The sequence below is a fragment of the Camelina sativa genome, chromosome 19 (genome assembly GCF_030686135.1).
Source record: "Camelina sativa cultivar CO46 ecotype springtype chromosome 19, ASM3068613v1".
Taxonomy (NCBI): domain Eukaryota; kingdom Viridiplantae; phylum Streptophyta; class Magnoliopsida; order Brassicales; family Brassicaceae; genus Camelina; species Camelina sativa.
In genome coordinates, this window is record NC_141898.1 from 11,504,802 (window position 1) to 11,520,235 (window position 15,434).

Here is a 15,434-nt window from a genome sequence, read left to right on the forward strand (position 1 = left end):
TTTTTGTTTATTTTTCTTAAGCAAGAAAAAAAAAATAGATAAAGACATGGACATGATTATGAACTTGGAAGTAGACATATGGGTAATTAATATGACTTTGATCGAAATAGGTTATGAAAAGATGTGATAAGGGTTTTGATGTTTAGTCTGCTTTTAGTATTCACGACATGGACCATTTGGCCCACGACATCATGGCATGGACTTACGACGAATCGTATAATTGTATTTGGGGGTGGTCACTACTCATTGGTCTGAATCAATTAAAGTGATTACACCAATCTTATTTTGTTGTCGGGAAGCCTTGTGTAAAACGTGATTGCTTTGTTTAACAAAGCATCATTTTGGGAGTTAGTTTCTGGTGGAAAGTTTGAGATTTGAGCTTATGGGGTCCCAATTGCTGCCTAACATCAAAAGGCGTTTATACGACGGCCCAATCACGTTGCATATTGTTTTTGTCAACCAATCAACCTTTTTCGACAAAAGTATAAACGCCTTTTGAAATGTTGTTAGGCATATCAAGATTAATCTTAGCATGAGCAACATATATATAAGGTAAGGTCTGTGTGATGGTGTTATTAAAGATTTGCTTTAACGTAACATAGGGAACAAAACACACAAGTTGATACATTAGCAAAGTAGGCAAGAATGTTTGTATTCAAACTCTAATCTCTTGGAATTCTTTGTACTAAAAGCCAACTCTTGCATGTACTTGTTTCTGACTTTCTGTTAGTAATATAAAAAAAGACAACAAAAAGAAAACAAAGAACACGAGCCACTTTTTCACAAAGTGTGCTTTGATCAAGCGGCGAGTTTTAAGATTTCCGAACAATTGTATGTTTTCTAGTTCGGTTTATACCTTTTAATGAAAAAAAGTATAAGTTTCGGTCCAAAACTCTTCAACTAACGTATATTAAAATTGTATTTTATCATCAAATGATTTCTCATTTAGAAAGTTTTAAATATAAGAAATGAGATCTAAAACCATGAGGTTATAGTCATGATCGTGCCTAATTCAAAGGGACAAGTTTGGTTAGCTTCATCATAGAACAAGTTCCCTATAACAAGTCCCCATATTGCCTTTGAGTAAAATCGCTAAACAAAATAAAAATAAAAAAAAATTTGACAAAAAAAATAATAAATAAAAAAATAAAAATAAAAATAAAAAAATTGAAACGAAACATAATTCCTCTCCCAAAAATCACCAATTAAGAGAATATAAGGGGTTATACGTAAATAATTATATTATACGTACCAAATCAATATGTTAAGTAAATCGAGGGGTGCAATTAATAAATAAAGAGAGACGGAAAAAAGAGACGCCGTTCAATTTCACCGCAGAAGAGAAGAAGAAGAGGAGAAGGAGCCTTTTTGTTTGTCTCTCTCTCCCGGACTCGGAGATCTCTTCTCTCTTCTTCTCCCGGCGTGCGCTTCAGCCTCATCCTCTTTGATTTGGGTACGATTCGCTTTTTTGCTTTTGAAATCTTAGTTTCTTCTCTTCTTACGCCATTGTTTACGCAAAAGATGGGAATTTATCCAATCTAGGGCCGGTGAAGATCATACTTCGAAAAAAATCTGTTTTTTGTAGATGAATTCGTTGTGGGCAATGTGGCCTTGCATCTGCTTGGTTGTTTTAGCTAGACCCTTTAGATAGAACCGCCATGAAAGCTCTCTGCTTGTCTAGATCGAGGAAAATTTACAATTTTAGAAGAGAATTGGGTTCTAATAGGAAAGAGAAAGATTTGATGGTTTAATTGGTATATCAATTGCCAAATTGTGAGAGTGGAATTGAATGAATTTGGCAATATCTAAGGTTGGTTTGTAGTTTTGTAGAGGTCCTCCTCGGAATTGGATTTGTTTAAGAAGTATTTATTATCATCGAGGGAAGCTGCTAGGATGGGTGTGAAGCAGGCTCTAAGGAGCATCGATGCGTTTCCAAGAGCAGAGGATCATTTGTTGCAGAAGACGCAATCGGGTGCAGTTGGTAATGGGATTTTTATTCTCTATGCTCTTCTCGTTTATTTGAGAATCTGTTTTTAAATGTTTGATGTTTGTTTACTTATGTAACATTAAATTTGTTGTTTTTGTAGTATCAATTGTTGGACTTCTTATAATGGCCACTTTGTTCTTACACGAGCTGAGTTATTATCTTAACACACTTACAGTGCACCAGGTATGTATGTTTTTAGTTTAAGCGGAATCTGGTACTTTAATGTTTATTACTTTCCTGACTCTAGCCTTTAAACTGCTACGAATAGTTGTACAAATTGCAGTGAATGATCTTCTGTTTCATGTGTCTTATGAAATTCCGAGGATGAATGCTTTTGATTAGTATTCTTCCAGCTGTTATCCTTGAGATTCATTGATGCTACTCTAGTTGTGAACTATGTATAGTTTTCAATTGCAAATTGCGTTGAATGTCCCAGTCGAAATTTTGCAGTGATCTATAGCATTAAGAAAATATGGATTTGAAGTCTCTCTATTGATTCAACCTCATTGATACCTTAGTCATTCTCTTGCCATTTGACTGACTCGTAGGAGTTTTTATCATTTTGTATATTATAGCTAATGTAATCAAAATGGAATTTGTATCATGTCTTTTCCTTCTAGATGTCAGTGGATCTAAAGCGTGGTGAAACTCTACCAATACATGTAAATATGACGTTTCCATCTTTGCCTTGTGATGGTATGTGAAATTCGCTGATCACATAGTAGCCAAGGCTACATAACGTTCTTTCCTCCGCACTTTCTCGAATACTTGTGCTTGTAAACTTCGTCATTTGAGCTTACTTGTTTTGTAGTATTGAGCGTGGATGCTATCGACATGTCAGGGAAGCATGAAGTGGATCTTGATACAAACATTTGGAAGGTAAGATGAAATGCAAATCACAAGTCTTTTTCACATGTTTTCTCTTTTACCTTCGAAGTTTATTTTGTTAGATTGCACGTAAAACAGTATAGCATTTCATACTGTTCATATATAGGTTAAACATTCTATTTCAAGGGAGCTGTTTGGATATTTCGCTTAGCACCTTAATCTCTCACTTCTTATGGCATTTTGCTCAAGTACTTTTTTATAAGCGAGTTTATTGCTCACTAATTGCGAGTATATGCAGCTCCGTCTCAACAGTCATGGACATATCATTGGCACAGAATATTTATCTGATCTTGTTGAAAAGGGGCATGAGCATGGTCACGGTCACTCGTCTCACAAGCATGGTAACATTTTAACTTTAAGCCTTTACCGAGTTTTGTACCTTTTGCGACGAGCTTCTTTTTCCTTAGCTGTCCTTTGAATGTATATACGTCTTGTTACTTTCGGAAGAACAAATAGTCATGTGCACGTTGGTTCTATGTACTTGTCAAAACGTGTAATAACAATTCTGGATATGTAAATCTGAATAATATGAAATATGATGTACACCTTGTTCAAATGTGTTGTAAATCTGGAGAACTGAAATACACAAAGTTTGTGCTTCCAATCAAATTTTAATGGGAACCTTACAAGTTGAATTGAGGCGTGAGTCCCAGTGATAGGTGTCATGGTAGTTATCTTGTTTTTGGTACGAGAATAGAGACTAATCATGTACACACTTTATCTTTTGTGCTTGCTAAAGATGGCAAAGAAGAACACAAGAATGAGACCGAAATCGAAACATTGAGTTCTCTAGGCTTTGATCAAGCTGCTGAGACTATGATTAAAAAGGTGAAGCAAGCATTGTCAGATGGAGAAGGATGTCGGGTATTAACCGTTGCTCTTGTCAATATACAAACTAGAGATTTTGTGCTACCGGCTTTTAAGAAAAACAGAGACTAACACCTTTTTGCTGTTTCTCAGGTTTATGGTGTCTTAGATGTACAACGGGTTGCTGGAAACTTCCATATTTCAGTTCACGGGCTGAACATCTATGTTGCTCAGATGGTTGGTATCATTATTATCTCTCGTAATTAGCCATCCTCTTATCAGGACTTGAGTGCAAAAGTGTAACCAAGAACATACATTAAAATCAGATTCGTTGAAGTAGGTTGATTAAAGTACCATGCCATAGATTCATAGACGCTAAATTGCTCTCATCATTTGTATTTGCACCTCATTCATTGACTTACTATTTGATATACCTTGCTAGTAAACAACTAATCGCTTTACCTTCTGAACAGATATTTGGTGGTTCCAAGAACGTAAACGTGAGCCATATGATTCATGATCTATCCTTTGGGCCGAAATACCCGGGAATTCACAACCCACTTGATGACACCAACCGAATGCTTCATGACACCAGTGGAACATTCAAATACTATATTAAGGTATTTATCCAAATTCCTCACTGTTCTTTTTACTTATGTCTCTCTGCTGAGTATATATCTTATAAGCCTCATTATTTGTTAATTTGAAATCATATACCAGTATGATCCCTTTCGTTTTACACAAGTCATTTTTTGTTAGTTCAAGTCAATAATTTCTTTCTGGTATGGCGCAGATTGTTCCCACGGAATATAAATATCTTTCGAAAGACGTACTGTCAACAAATCAGTACTCTGTAACTGAATATTACACGCCAATGACTGAATTCGACCGGACATGGCCAGGTTAGTTGAGCCACGCAATACATTTGAAGTATGCACCTGATTCTTATTACTCTGTTTCTGTTTTGTTTGATGTGCTTTCCATTTTCAGCTGTCTACTTCTTATATGATCTTTCACCTATCACTGTGACAATCAAGGAAGAACGCCGTAGTTTCCTCCATTTAATCACTCGGCTTTGCGCTGTATTAGGCGGTACCTTTGCTTTGACAGGTTCGCCCCCATCTCGTTGGTCTTTGTCTCAACGCTCATCTTTCAAAATCTTTGTCTAACATATCATTGTCTTAAACAGGGATGTTAGATCGTTGGATGTTCCGTTTTATTGAATCTTTCAACAAGAATCCGAGTACCAGAAGCATACACTAGTGAAACAGAGTCCAAAACAATGAGAAGCAGGAAAAACAACAAGGAAGAAGAACATATCATTCCAACACTTGTAATCTGCCTTCTGAGACAACTCACCAGAGATTCTAGGATTGATGATGATACGTTTACACAGAAACTCTAGAATCCATGGATGTAGTTTTTTTTGCATTTTCACTCTCTTATGTATTATTATTACTCTGGTTTTAACTAGTTGAGTTATTTTGTAATTTTTATCCACTTTGGGTTCATGAGATTTTAACATTTTTGCCTCTTTTAACTTGTCTCTTATTAAAAGAAGAAGGAAAAAAAAAAAACATAAATCTGTAGCTCACTGTAACTAACGTACACTCGTCGCAGGCAATCGTGTCCTCACTTCTGTGTGCTTCGACTGAAAAAATCAAAAACCCTAATTGACATTTTTCACTTTTGCTTCTTTCAATCTCTGATTCATTTCCTCCGTCTCACCGTTGATTTTGAAAATGATCACCGGAGTACTCCGCCGATCTTCACTACCGTCGAGGCAGACTCTCTACGCCGCGTTAACCTCCTTCGATTCATGTCTATCTCACAATCTCACTCCATCCTCCACAGCAGCCTCCATCACCCCTCGATTCACTCTCGCGTCGTCTCCGAACTCATTTGGTATCACAGCGAGGAGGGACTACCACAATAGATCTGAGCCGCCGATGTTTGTTCCCGCAGGAATCGCGTTTCACGGTTACGCTACTTCACCAGAGAGTAAATTCAAAGATTCGAAATCTAAGAAATCTAAGCTTAAAATTGCTCCAGAGAATGTCAAACCATTGAGTAGGAAAGAGATCGCTCTCCAGGTACATGTTTCTCTTCTCATTCATTCTCTAAATCGAATTGTGTCAATGTTGTTGCCTTCACCAGATTCACAGAAATGCCCTACAAGTTTTGATGTTTTCATGTTGTTGAAGTCATTGTGAATCGCTGTTGTGTTTGTGTGGTTTGAATGTAGAAAGAAGCAGCTGAAGAGAGCACATCAAAGATCAAAGGAACCAAGATTTGCATAGCGATTCGATCTTTCGATAACCCGGAGAAGCAAGCTTGGTGTCTACCTCCTCACACGCGTAAAGTTGCGATGCCCGACACGAGGACACTGTACACTGTGCTAAGGTCGCCTCACGTCGATAAGAAGTCTAGGGAACAGTTTGAGATGCGGTTCAAGAAACGGTTTCTTGTCATCAAAGCTCAGAGTCACGAGCTGAGCAAGAAGCTCTTTTGGTTGAAACGTTACCGTATTCTTGGAGCTCAGTATGAACTCCAGTTCCATTGCAAGACCCGTTTGGATATGACTAAAGTGTTTGGCAACATTGCTGATAGCTCCACCACCACCATTGCTCAGTGAGATTTGTGTGCTAGAAAAGGTAATCATTTTTGAAGAAAGTTTTCAAGACGCAACCGGGTTAGGTTTTGACCCGACGACTCTGCAATAATTTCGAAACCCTTACGGATCCAAAGAACTCAGACTTCGTTTCAGATCAGAACCTGTAGCTCTTTTCTTGCTTTAGTATAAACTTGTGTCTTTTGTTTGGAACGATTCTTAAAGATCAATTGAGTTTCAATGCTTTCAGTTTATGATTTGAGACACAAAGTAGTATAGGGTTTGTTGCATCCCTTCTGAACCAGAGCCTGATTGATTTGCCACCACCGGAGAGCCAAAGGAAACATTGAGAGTCGATCCAAAATGATTGCAGCATACAAGAGTTTGAAACTCGCAAGTCATGGAGTCTAACATTATAAACAGAGCACAAAACGAATTTCAAAAAAAATAATTAGTTCAATCGGAATGAAGATTAAACAAAATCAGAAGTCATTAACTCGGTATTTGCTTTTTGCATCCAAGAACACAACTTTGGGCTCAAGCGAAAGTTAAAATCTTTTTAAAACACGCTCGCACGTGCACGAACATACCATACACTCACCCGCAGGAGATTATAACAAAATGCACACCTTTATACCCGCCTTTGTTAAAAATCTCACTCTAAACCCTTTTGCCGTCTCTTCTAAAACCCTAATTCTCATCTTTGGGGTTTCACATTTTCACACTTCTCACAAGAACCCATCACTCACTCTTCTTCACCAATACCTGAAAATGATCAGCACAGTACTCCGCCGATCTTTCCTAGGCACATCACAGCGTACCCTCGCCGCTTCGGTGACCTCCATCAACGCGGCTCTGTTTCATCACCTTGCTCCATCCTCCGCCGCCGCCACAACCACAGTCTCCGATCTAGCAAATGGGGATGCTAAAGTCAAGGCTCTCCTTCCGAATTCGAACCCGTTTGGTGTTAAAGTGAGAGACTTTCATTTTAAATCTGTTCCGTCGGAGTTTAGATCGTCGGTTGTTTCTTCTGCTGGGTTCGCAGCTCAAGAGTACGCTTCTTCGTATGAGAGTAACGATGGTGTTGATTCGGAAGGTGTTGGTAGTAGCAGTGGTGGTGATGGGCTTGCCATATCTGAGCTTGGTATATCTCCGGAGATTGTTAAAGCTTTGAAAGCTAGGGGTATTGAGAAACTTTTTCCTATTCAGGTATACATATGTGATCTTCTCTCTGTTCCATTTGGTTATATAGATCAAGATGTTTTGAACTGAGTTTTTGATGTTTTTGTTGGTTGAATAGAAAGCTGTGTTGGAGCCAGCGATGCAAGGTCGAGATATGATTGGTCGTGCAAGGACTGGAACAGGAAAGACACTTGCTTTTGGGATTCCTGTTATTGACAAGATCATCAAATTCAACGCTAAACATGGGTTTGTGTTTACTGTATATCAAATGATCGTTCCAGAGATTTATGTTTAGTTTGGTTCTTATGTTGTCTTTTTGATGTGACAGTCGTGGGAAGAATCCTCAATGTTTGGTTTTGGCACCGACAAGGGAGCTTGCTCGTCAGGTTGAGAAGGAATTTAGGGAATCTGCTCCAAGCTTGGATACTATTTGTCTCTATGGAGGTACACCGATCGGACAGCAAATGAGGGAGCTGAACTATGGTATTGATGTGGCGGTTGGAACTCCAGGTCGTATAATTGATTTAATGAAAAGAGGAGCTTTGAATCTATCAGAAGTTCAGTTTGTGGTTCTGGATGAAGCTGATCAGATGCTTCAAGTTGGATTTGCGGAAGATGTTGAAATTATATTGCAAAAGTTGCCAGCGAAACGTCAGAGCATGATGTTTTCTGCAACAATGCCTAGTTGGATCAGATCTCTTACCAAAAAGTACCTGAATAACCCTTTGACAATTGATCTTGTGAGTGGTCTATACCTGCTTGTGTTTGTACCTGAAAATTATTCAGAATCCCGGAATGGCTTTAGCAGAGTAGTTAATGAGGTGACATTGTTTTAATGACACATGTGCTGCTATGTTAATAGGTTGGAGATTCAGATCAGAAACTTGCAGATGGGATTACAATGTACTCTATCGCTGCAGATTCTTATGGAAGAGCATCCATCATTGGTCCTCTTGTAACGGTATGTTTTCTTTACTTTGCATTTAAACCCATTATATGTATGTATCTCGTTTTGATTCTTCTTTTTGTGTTTCAAGTTGTGATTTTATAACATCTACACCTTTACAGGAGCATGGCAAAGGAGGAAAATGCATTGTCTTTACTCAAACAAAACGGGATGCAGATCGCCTTGCATATGGATTGGCGAGAAGCTTCAAATGTGAGGCTTTACACGGTGACATATCCCAAGCTCAGAGAGAAAGAACACTTGCTGGTTTCAGGGATGGGAATTTCAATATTCTTGTTGCAACTGATGTTGCTGCCCGTGGACTTGATGTACCTAATGTTGATTTGGTTAGTGTAAACTACACTTTTTCTTGCACTTAAACTAGTTCTGTTTCACATTTTATTAACCTATCTTGTGCTTTGTGTGTAGGTAATTCATTATGAGCTTCCTAATAACACGGAGACGTTTGTTCACCGAACGGGGCGAACAGGTCGTGCTGGAAAGAAAGGAAGCGCGATTCTCATCCACGGTCAAGAGCAATCCAGGGCTGTTAAAATGATTGAGAAAGAAGTCGGAAGCAAATTCAACGAGGTTAATAGTTTTTCTTACCCTCTTACTGTCATTTGTTTGAATGCTTGGGTAACATTTCTTTATCTATGTGGTTGAATTCAGCTCCCTAGCATTGCGGTGGAGAGAGGAAGCGCAAGCATGTTTGAAGGAGTCCCTCGATCTGGTGGGTCCTTTGGAGGAGGACGATCAGGTGGTGGTAGTTATGGTGGCAGCGGTGGCCGTTCAGGTGGTGGTAGTTATGGTGGCGGTTATGGTGGCAGCGGTGGCCGCTCAGGCGGATCAAGCAGCCGTTACTCTGGTGGTTCGGACCGCTCATCTGGTTTCGGAGGCTTTGGTTCAGGCGGTTCAGACCGTTCTTCAGGAGGTTTTGGGGGATTTGGTTCAGACCGTTCTTCTCAGTCAAGTGGAAGGAGCAGCTTTGATGGGTTTGGATCAAACGATGGTAAAAGATCTTACTGAGGAGTGTTGGGTGAGGGTCTTGGACCTGATCCGGCAATAATGGAGTTGACTTAGGAGAACTCAGTATGAGTTAAGTAGTTTATCAAGGAGGTCGAGCTATATATAAAATCTGTAGCTACTTCTTGCCTCAAAAACAAACATAAGTTATATCATTATTTCACATTCCCTGATTTATTTTATTTCTCAATTTCAGTGAAGAGTGTTCCTTTAGTTTTCCCCTCTTCCATATATTGTACCTCATTTACTTGGCCATCATAAAGGAAAAAAGTGTGGATGATCAAAAGAAACTCGAGTTTTGGATTAATTAAAGTTATCCCAATGGCTTTATATGAATTTACGGTTTATAATTCATTGTGAACCCTTGAGTCTAGTGGTTTGAGGATAGAAGCCTATACAAAAATTGTTTTAAGCTTTAATTCTAATATCTGACAAACAAAAATAAAACACAGTCAACAATTTGGTTTAGTACAAAAGCATTACTCTTTAATGTTTCACAACTCTCAGCGTTCAAGTCGTAATCCGACCCACAAAAGCTTTATTTTTTGTTTTGCTTATACGACATAGCGATAGGTAACATAACGACCAGCAGTTTCACTTGGACGAATGATCTTCACGACTTGCCCACGTTTCAGTCCAAAGTATCTTGCGATGGGATCAGTCACTTGGATTCTCGGAAGCTAACAACAGCCACAAAGGTTCAAACTTAAATTACACAAAACCACAAGAAGCTTATCATCACTGAAAAAACAATGATTTTAAACAGACTAACCTGTGTCTCCTTCACTGTGTATCTCTCCAGTAAAGTTTTCTTCTCTTCGGTGGTGAGAACTTGATGCTCAGGAACAAGAACATGTTCTTTAATGTTCACTAGCATTTCCGCCTCCTGCATCAACCACCCAATCATAATTCAGGATGCTGATTTGTATACAGAAGATACATCACCATGAGAACAAAAGAAATCAGTGTATTATGTTTCTTTACCTGGAAAACTTCCAAATGAAACTTAGAAGAGATCTCACTAATGCAAGTTCGAGCAAAAGGGGTCAAGTTCTGCTGCACCACCAAAATAGCTCTGTAAACATTCTCTGATTTCATCCGGTTCGTGTACATCTTCATCGTCTTAACTCCAACTTTCGCCTCATCAGGGAAGAAAATATAGAGCTAGAGCAAGAAGGGCACAGGGAATCAGAGACTAACACAACGAAGAATCAAACCAACACAGAGATACCAATCTTGCTCTATCCTATGACTTCCACAGCTTCCTTACAGACTAAAGAGATGACATTTATCTATACCACCTTCAAAACTTAGCTCTCTGTAACAATTCCAATGTCTACTTACTAATTGAAACTTTCTCTAACACTAAAACCCCTAACACATTCTCTTCTCACACTCAATTCTAAACCAATTAGATAAAACAATGATAGTCTCTAGTCTCAGACGAAAGAACACCCAACGAGGAGCTGAACAAACCTGATCGCTGTTATCATTTCTCTTAGCCTTGAGAGAAACAAGATCCTCCCTTTTCATGTTATCACCATGTTTCCTAATAAACTGATGCTTGGTCATCGTAAGCTCAGAATCCGCGATAAAATAGCCACGGTCCTTTAACATCTGCATCAACGTCTTGTGGATTCTGTACAGCCGTTTAATCTCATCTTCCGTCAACATCTTCTTCTCCGATACTTAATCTGCAGACACACCAAAACCGAGCGCGTAAGAACCAAACGACACACGAAATTAGGGTTTCTACAATTTTAGGTTTATTATAAATCTCTTAACTTTGAGATAAATAATACACAGATAAGTCACTGTGAATAAGGAGAAAACTCACGTTTGGATATCACAGAGATGGTTGAAGAAGCAATTCAAAGAGAGAGGCGAAGAAGAAGAAGAAGCGGCGAAGCTTTCCTTTTGCCTCCGAACCCTTTTTTCTCAGTTCGATTATAATGAAGCTTTGTTGCACATGTGTACCCCAATTTATAGTAGCTTTCTGTTTTAACCCCTAAACTTTAAACTACAATCTATAGTGATCCAGAAAAGGCCCAATGGGCTATAATTTGGGTGAGACGACCCGACCCGACCCGTCCCGTAGATCGATCACACCTAAACCCTTCCGCTGATATTTTTTTTGTTGTTGCATCCGCAACTGTTCTTGTTGAAGAACTTAACTAAACCCTTTGTGTCTTCTTCATTTACAGATCCCTAATTCCCAAATCTTTGGGGTTTTACATTTTTCCTTATCGGAAAACACCTGAATCCGAAATGATCACTACTGTGCTTCGTCGATCACTCCTCGATGCATCAAGGAGGACTCTTTCCGCATCGCTGACTTCTATTAACGCTGTTTCGTTTCACAGCTTTGCACCAGCCGCTGTAGCTAGAGTCTCCGATCTAGCCACAATTGGATCTTTTTCCGATGTCAAGACTGGGTTTTCGTTTGGTGGTGTTAAGAAGAGGGAGTTTCATTTTCAATCTGGACCGTCGGAGTTCAGAGCGTCGATGGTTTCTACTGGTGGGTTTGCGATCTCTGAGAGTAGCGAGAGAGGGATCGAGAGTGATGGGCTTGCGATATCTGAGCTTGGGATCTCTCCGGAGATTGTTAAAGCTTTGAGTAGTAAGGGTATTGAGAAACTCTTTCCTATACAGGTTTGTTATGTTGTCAGATCAAAGTTTGAATTATTCAGCTTTCGTGTTCCTTGTTCTTGAATTATGGGTAGCTTAGATTTTGTGTTTGTTTTTGTGGTTTGAGTAGAAAGCTGTGTTGGAGCCAGCGATGCAGGGAAGAGATATGATCGGTCGTGCTAGGACTGGAACAGGAAAGACACTTGCTTTTGGGATTCCTATTATTGATAAAATCATCAAATACAATGCTAAACATGGGTTAGTGTTTACAGAGTCTTTAACGATCATTTGAGGTTCTGAGATTTACGTTTTCTGGTTAGTTCACTGATTATTTTTGTGTGATCTTTGATGTGACAGACGAGGGAGGAATCCGCTTTGCTTGGTTTTGGCGCCGACGAGGGAGCTTGCTCGCCAGGTCGAGAAGGAGTTTAGGGAATCTGCTCCGAGCTTGGATACTATTTGCCTCTATGGAGGTACACCGATTGGACAGCAAATGAGGCAGCTTGACTATGGTGTTGATGTGGCAGTTGGAACTCCTGGTCGTGTGATTGATCTCATGAAAAGGGGAGCTTTGAATCTATCAGAAGTTCAGTTTGTTGTTTTGGATGAAGCTGATCAGATGCTTCAAGTTGGGTTTGCTGAGGATGTTGAAATTATATTGGAAAAGTTGCCAGAGAAACGTCAGAGCATGATGTTTTCTGCTACAATGCCCAGTTGGATCAGATCCCTCACCAAAAAGTACCTGAATAATCCTCTGATGATTGATCTTGTGAGTAGTCTCGTACTTGCTTGTGTTTAGCAGAGTTCTTAATGAAATGACATTTTGTGAAACATGTACTATTATTATGTTTTTGCCTAACTGTGACGTGTTATTTTATTTAGGTTGGAGATTCTGATCAGAAACTTGCAGATGGAATTACAACTTATTCTATCATAGCAGATTCTTGTGGAAGAGCATCCATTATTGGTCCTCTTGTAACGGTGTGCATTCTCTACTTTGCTTCTAAACTGATGTGTTCATTTCTGGTGTTTCTTTCTTAGTTTTCAGTCGTGTATGGCAAGACTCAGGAGTTTAATATCATTTCTTTTGTAGGAGCATGCTAAAGGAGGAAAATGCATTGTCTTTACCCAAACAAAACGTGATGCTGATCGCCTCTCATATGCATTGGCGAGAAGCTTCAAATGTGAAGCTTTACATGGTGATATATCCCAGAGTCAGAGGGAAAGAACGCTTGCTGGTTTCCGAGATGGGCATTTTAATATCCTTGTTGCAACTGATGTTGCTGCCCGTGGACTTGATGTACCTAATGTCGATTTAGTGAGTCAAAACTACACTTTTCTTACTCCAAAAGAGTTCTGATTCTCATCTTACTAAACCAATATTTCTGACTTGTGATCATGAATAGGTAATTCATTATGAGCTCCCTAATAACACGGAGACATTTGTTCACCGAACGGGGCGAACAGGTCGTGCAGGAAAGAAAGGAAGTGCTATTCTCATCTACAGTCAAGATCAATCCAGGGCAGTAAAAATAATCGAGAGAGAAGTTGGAAGCCGCTTCACCGAGGTTATATAAGCTGCCTTATTTTTTCTTATTAGTTTCTTTTGTTGAAGGTCTGGAGTAACTGGTTGTAACTATTGTTTTTTTGATTCAGCTCCCTAGCATTGCTGTGGAACGTGGCAGTGCAAGCATGTTTGAAGGAATCGGTGCTCGATCCGGTGGGTCCTTTGGAGGAGGTATGAGGGATCGTGGTTCAAGCTTTGGTGGTCGTTCAGGTGGTGGTGGCTATGGTGGTCGTTCAGGTGGCGGCGGCTATGGTGGCAGCAGTGGCGGTTATGGTGGAAGCAGTGGCCGTTCAGGCAACCGCTACTCTGGTGATTCCGACCGTTCTGGTTTCGGGAGCTTTGGTATGCGTTCTCCTGAAGAATTCGATGCAGCTCGTTCTTCTCAGTCAGGTGGAAGAAGCAGCTTTGGTGGTGGCCGTTCAGGTGATTATGGTAGCAGCAGTGGCCGTTCAGGGGGATCATCAAGCAACCGTTCATCTGGTTTTGGGGACTTTGGCTCGGATCGCTCTTCTCAGTCAGGCGGAAGGAGTAGCTTTGGTGGGTTTGGGTCAAACGATAGTAAAAGATCTTACTGATCAGAAGAGTTTTTGACCCGTCCTCGCAATAATTGTTGACCCTAGGGGGAGGATTCGGTGACAGAGTAGGGTAGTTTGCTACGGGATACAAAGGAGTCGATCTATATATATATAATTGTGAAGCTATGTAAAACAAACATAAACTTTTTGAAGTTATGTCATATGAGGTTCTTTTTCATAATTTGTTGTTTTTTTATTGATTGAAATGTCATGTTTTGATATATGTATTTTCTAGTAGTGTTTATCGGATAAGAGTCTTGATTTACTCGAGACTCATTTTTTAATTGGATGGTCTAGTGTTATACTGTTATATATCAGATAGGTGTCTTGGATTCATCGCCAATGCAAGGGCGCTCGTCGGGTTTTCCAACTTTTGGTGGCAAATGGTTGCGTTAAAAACTATCATGTTTTGTGTTCTACTTTAGTGTTGGGTATCAAAACGTATCATAACAATTCTTAAATATTTTATCATGTTGTAAAACAATAGGATTCAAAGTGTAGAATCTCTTCTTCTTATTATTAATGAATGACTTGAGGTTACATATATAGTGTAGGACTTAGTCCAAAACAGAATAGGAAATACATAATGCTAAACCGACCTAGTCTATGCTCATGGCCGATGGGCCTTTGCTTCTAGCCGATGTACTTCATGGGCCGTGATCGTCAATGGACTTGGTTATGGAGTTCATCCTTAAGTGGTTTATAACACTCCCCCTTGGATGACATAACCATGCCGATGCTAAGGGATCAATGCAATGTGCTTGGGGATGCTGCCTCATTAAAACCTTACCAGGAAAACCCAATGGGACAAAACCATAGTGAAGGAAAAAGAGTACAACACACATTACTCCCCATGTTCCAAGCATCACTCTAAGTCCTTAAGCCTCCGCATTCCAATCTGGTGCATGAGCTTCTTGAATGTAGTTGTCGGTAATGCCTTAGTGAAAAGATCGGCTGAGTTGTCACATGATTGAACTTGTACCACTTGAACTTCTCCGGCCTTTTGTAGTTCATGTGTGAAGAAGAACTTGGGTAGGATGTGCTTTGTTCGATCTTCCTTGATGTATCCTTCCTTAAGCTGTGTGATGCAGGCCGTATTGTCTTCGTATATGACCGTTGCTTCCTTATCGTCAATCATGCCACAATCTGTCCTGATATGTTGAGTCATTGACCTCAACCAAACACACTCACGTCCGGCTTCATGAATCGCTAGGATC

The 15,434-nt window shown here is 39.7% G+C and overlaps 5 protein-coding genes across 6 annotated transcripts; 4 read left to right on the forward strand and 1 right to left on the reverse strand.

Moving 5' to 3' along the window:
* The first annotated feature begins 1,091 nt into the window (after positions 1 to 1,091).
* LOC104766126 (uncharacterized) lies at positions 1,092 to 5,216 on the forward strand. 2 transcript variants are annotated; one of them, XM_010489948.3, is made up of 12 exons: positions 1,092 to 1,453; positions 1,823 to 1,981; positions 2,088 to 2,170; positions 2,608 to 2,683; positions 2,799 to 2,866; positions 3,114 to 3,216; positions 3,615 to 3,739; positions 3,836 to 3,919; positions 4,156 to 4,302; positions 4,476 to 4,584; positions 4,673 to 4,792; positions 4,872 to 5,216. In XM_010489948.3, exons 2-12 carry the CDS (start codon positions 1,894 to 1,896, stop codon positions 4,943 to 4,945), a joined length of 1,077 nt encoding a protein of 358 aa, XP_010488250.1. In that variant the 5' UTR covers positions 1,092 to 1,453; positions 1,823 to 1,893; the 3' UTR covers positions 4,946 to 5,216. The 2 variants fall into 2 exon arrangements, with proteins under 2 accessions (XP_010488250.1, XP_010488252.1); XM_010489950.3 differs by having other exon boundaries at positions 1,301 to 1,453; positions 1,831 to 1,981.
* Positions 5,217 to 5,235: 19 nt separating this feature from the next.
* LOC104766127 (small ribosomal subunit protein uS10m) lies at positions 5,236 to 6,545 on the forward strand. The gene is made up of 2 exons (XM_010489951.3): positions 5,236 to 5,775; positions 5,928 to 6,545. Exons 1-2 carry the CDS (start codon positions 5,425 to 5,427, stop codon positions 6,315 to 6,317), a joined length of 741 nt encoding a protein of 246 aa, XP_010488253.1. The 5' UTR covers positions 5,236 to 5,424; the 3' UTR covers positions 6,318 to 6,545.
* Positions 6,546 to 6,944: 399 nt separating this feature from the next.
* LOC109124596 (DEAD-box ATP-dependent RNA helicase 9, mitochondrial) lies at positions 6,945 to 9,660 on the forward strand. The gene is made up of 7 exons (XM_010489952.3): positions 6,945 to 7,502; positions 7,594 to 7,721; positions 7,804 to 8,215; positions 8,338 to 8,436; positions 8,544 to 8,768; positions 8,851 to 9,012; positions 9,094 to 9,660. The coding sequence occupies exons 1-7, from the start codon at positions 7,065 to 7,067 to the stop codon at positions 9,448 to 9,450; spliced, it is 1,821 nt and encodes a 606-aa protein (XP_010488254.1). The 5' UTR covers positions 6,945 to 7,064; the 3' UTR covers positions 9,451 to 9,660.
* Positions 9,661 to 9,842: 182 nt separating this feature from the next.
* Positions 9,843 to 11,417, reverse strand: LOC104766129 (DNA-directed RNA polymerases II and IV subunit 5A). Its single transcript, XM_010489954.3, has 5 exons — positions 11,285 to 11,417; positions 10,924 to 11,141; positions 10,432 to 10,611; positions 10,220 to 10,333; positions 9,843 to 10,127 (listed from the first exon to the last, which is right to left on the reverse strand). The coding sequence occupies exons 2-5, from the start codon at positions 11,119 to 11,121 to the stop codon at positions 10,002 to 10,004; spliced, it is 618 nt and encodes a 205-aa protein (XP_010488256.1). The 5' UTR covers positions 11,122 to 11,141; positions 11,285 to 11,417; the 3' UTR covers positions 9,843 to 10,001.
* Positions 11,415 to 14,398, forward strand: LOC109124744 (DEAD-box ATP-dependent RNA helicase 53, mitochondrial). Its single transcript, XM_010489955.3, has 7 exons — positions 11,415 to 12,099; positions 12,206 to 12,333; positions 12,433 to 12,844; positions 12,958 to 13,056; positions 13,169 to 13,393; positions 13,482 to 13,643; positions 13,732 to 14,398. The coding sequence occupies exons 1-7, from the start codon at positions 11,716 to 11,718 to the stop codon at positions 14,215 to 14,217; spliced, it is 1,896 nt and encodes a 631-aa protein (XP_010488257.2). The 5' UTR covers positions 11,415 to 11,715; the 3' UTR covers positions 14,218 to 14,398.
* The last annotated feature ends 1,036 nt before the right edge of the window (positions 14,399 to 15,434 follow it).

Bases quoted from the DNA above. Each gene is read 5' to 3' on its own strand.
- LOC104766129 (XM_010489954.3), bottom strand. From the start codon at position 11,121: ATGTTGACGGAAGATGAGATTAAACGGCTGTACAGAATCCACAAGACG. The intron at 10,612-10,923 runs GTTTGTTCAGCT...TTCTTGCTCTAG, and splicing joins GAAATGATAACAGCGATCAG to CTCTATATTTTCTTCCCTGA. The intron at 10,334-10,431 runs GTAAAGAAACAT...TGGTTGATGCAG, and splicing joins TTCATTTGGAAGTTTTCCAG to GAGGCGGAAATGCTAGTGAA.
- LOC109124744 (XM_010489955.3), top strand. From the start codon at position 11,716: ATGATCACTACTGTGCTTCGTCGATCACTCCTCGATGCATCAAGGAGG. The intron at 12,100-12,205 runs GTTTGTTATGTT...TGGTTTGAGTAG, and splicing joins AGAAACTCTTTCCTATACAG to AAAGCTGTGTTGGAGCCAGC. The intron at 12,845-12,957 runs GTGAGTAGTCTC...TATTTTATTTAG, and splicing joins ATCCTCTGATGATTGATCTT to GTTGGAGATTCTGATCAGAA.
- LOC104766127 (XM_010489951.3), top strand. From the start codon at position 5,425: ATGATCACCGGAGTACTCCGCCGATCTTCACTACCGTCGAGGCAGACT. The intron at 5,776-5,927 runs GTACATGTTTCT...GTTTGAATGTAG, and splicing joins GGAAAGAGATCGCTCTCCAG to AAAGAAGCAGCTGAAGAGAG.
- LOC104766126 (XM_010489948.3), top strand. From the start codon at position 1,894: ATGGGTGTGAAGCAGGCTCTAAGGAGCATCGATGCGTTTCCAAGAGCA. The intron at 3,217-3,614 runs GTAACATTTTAA...TGCTTGCTAAAG, and splicing joins TCACTCGTCTCACAAGCATG to ATGGCAAAGAAGAACACAAG. The intron at 4,585-4,672 runs GTTAGTTGAGCC...TTCCATTTTCAG, and splicing joins ATTCGACCGGACATGGCCAG to CTGTCTACTTCTTATATGAT.
- LOC109124596 (XM_010489952.3), top strand. From the start codon at position 7,065: ATGATCAGCACAGTACTCCGCCGATCTTTCCTAGGCACATCACAGCGT. The intron at 8,216-8,337 runs GTGAGTGGTCTA...CTATGTTAATAG, and splicing joins ACCCTTTGACAATTGATCTT to GTTGGAGATTCAGATCAGAA. The intron at 9,013-9,093 runs GTTAATAGTTTT...GGTTGAATTCAG, and splicing joins TCGGAAGCAAATTCAACGAG to CTCCCTAGCATTGCGGTGGA.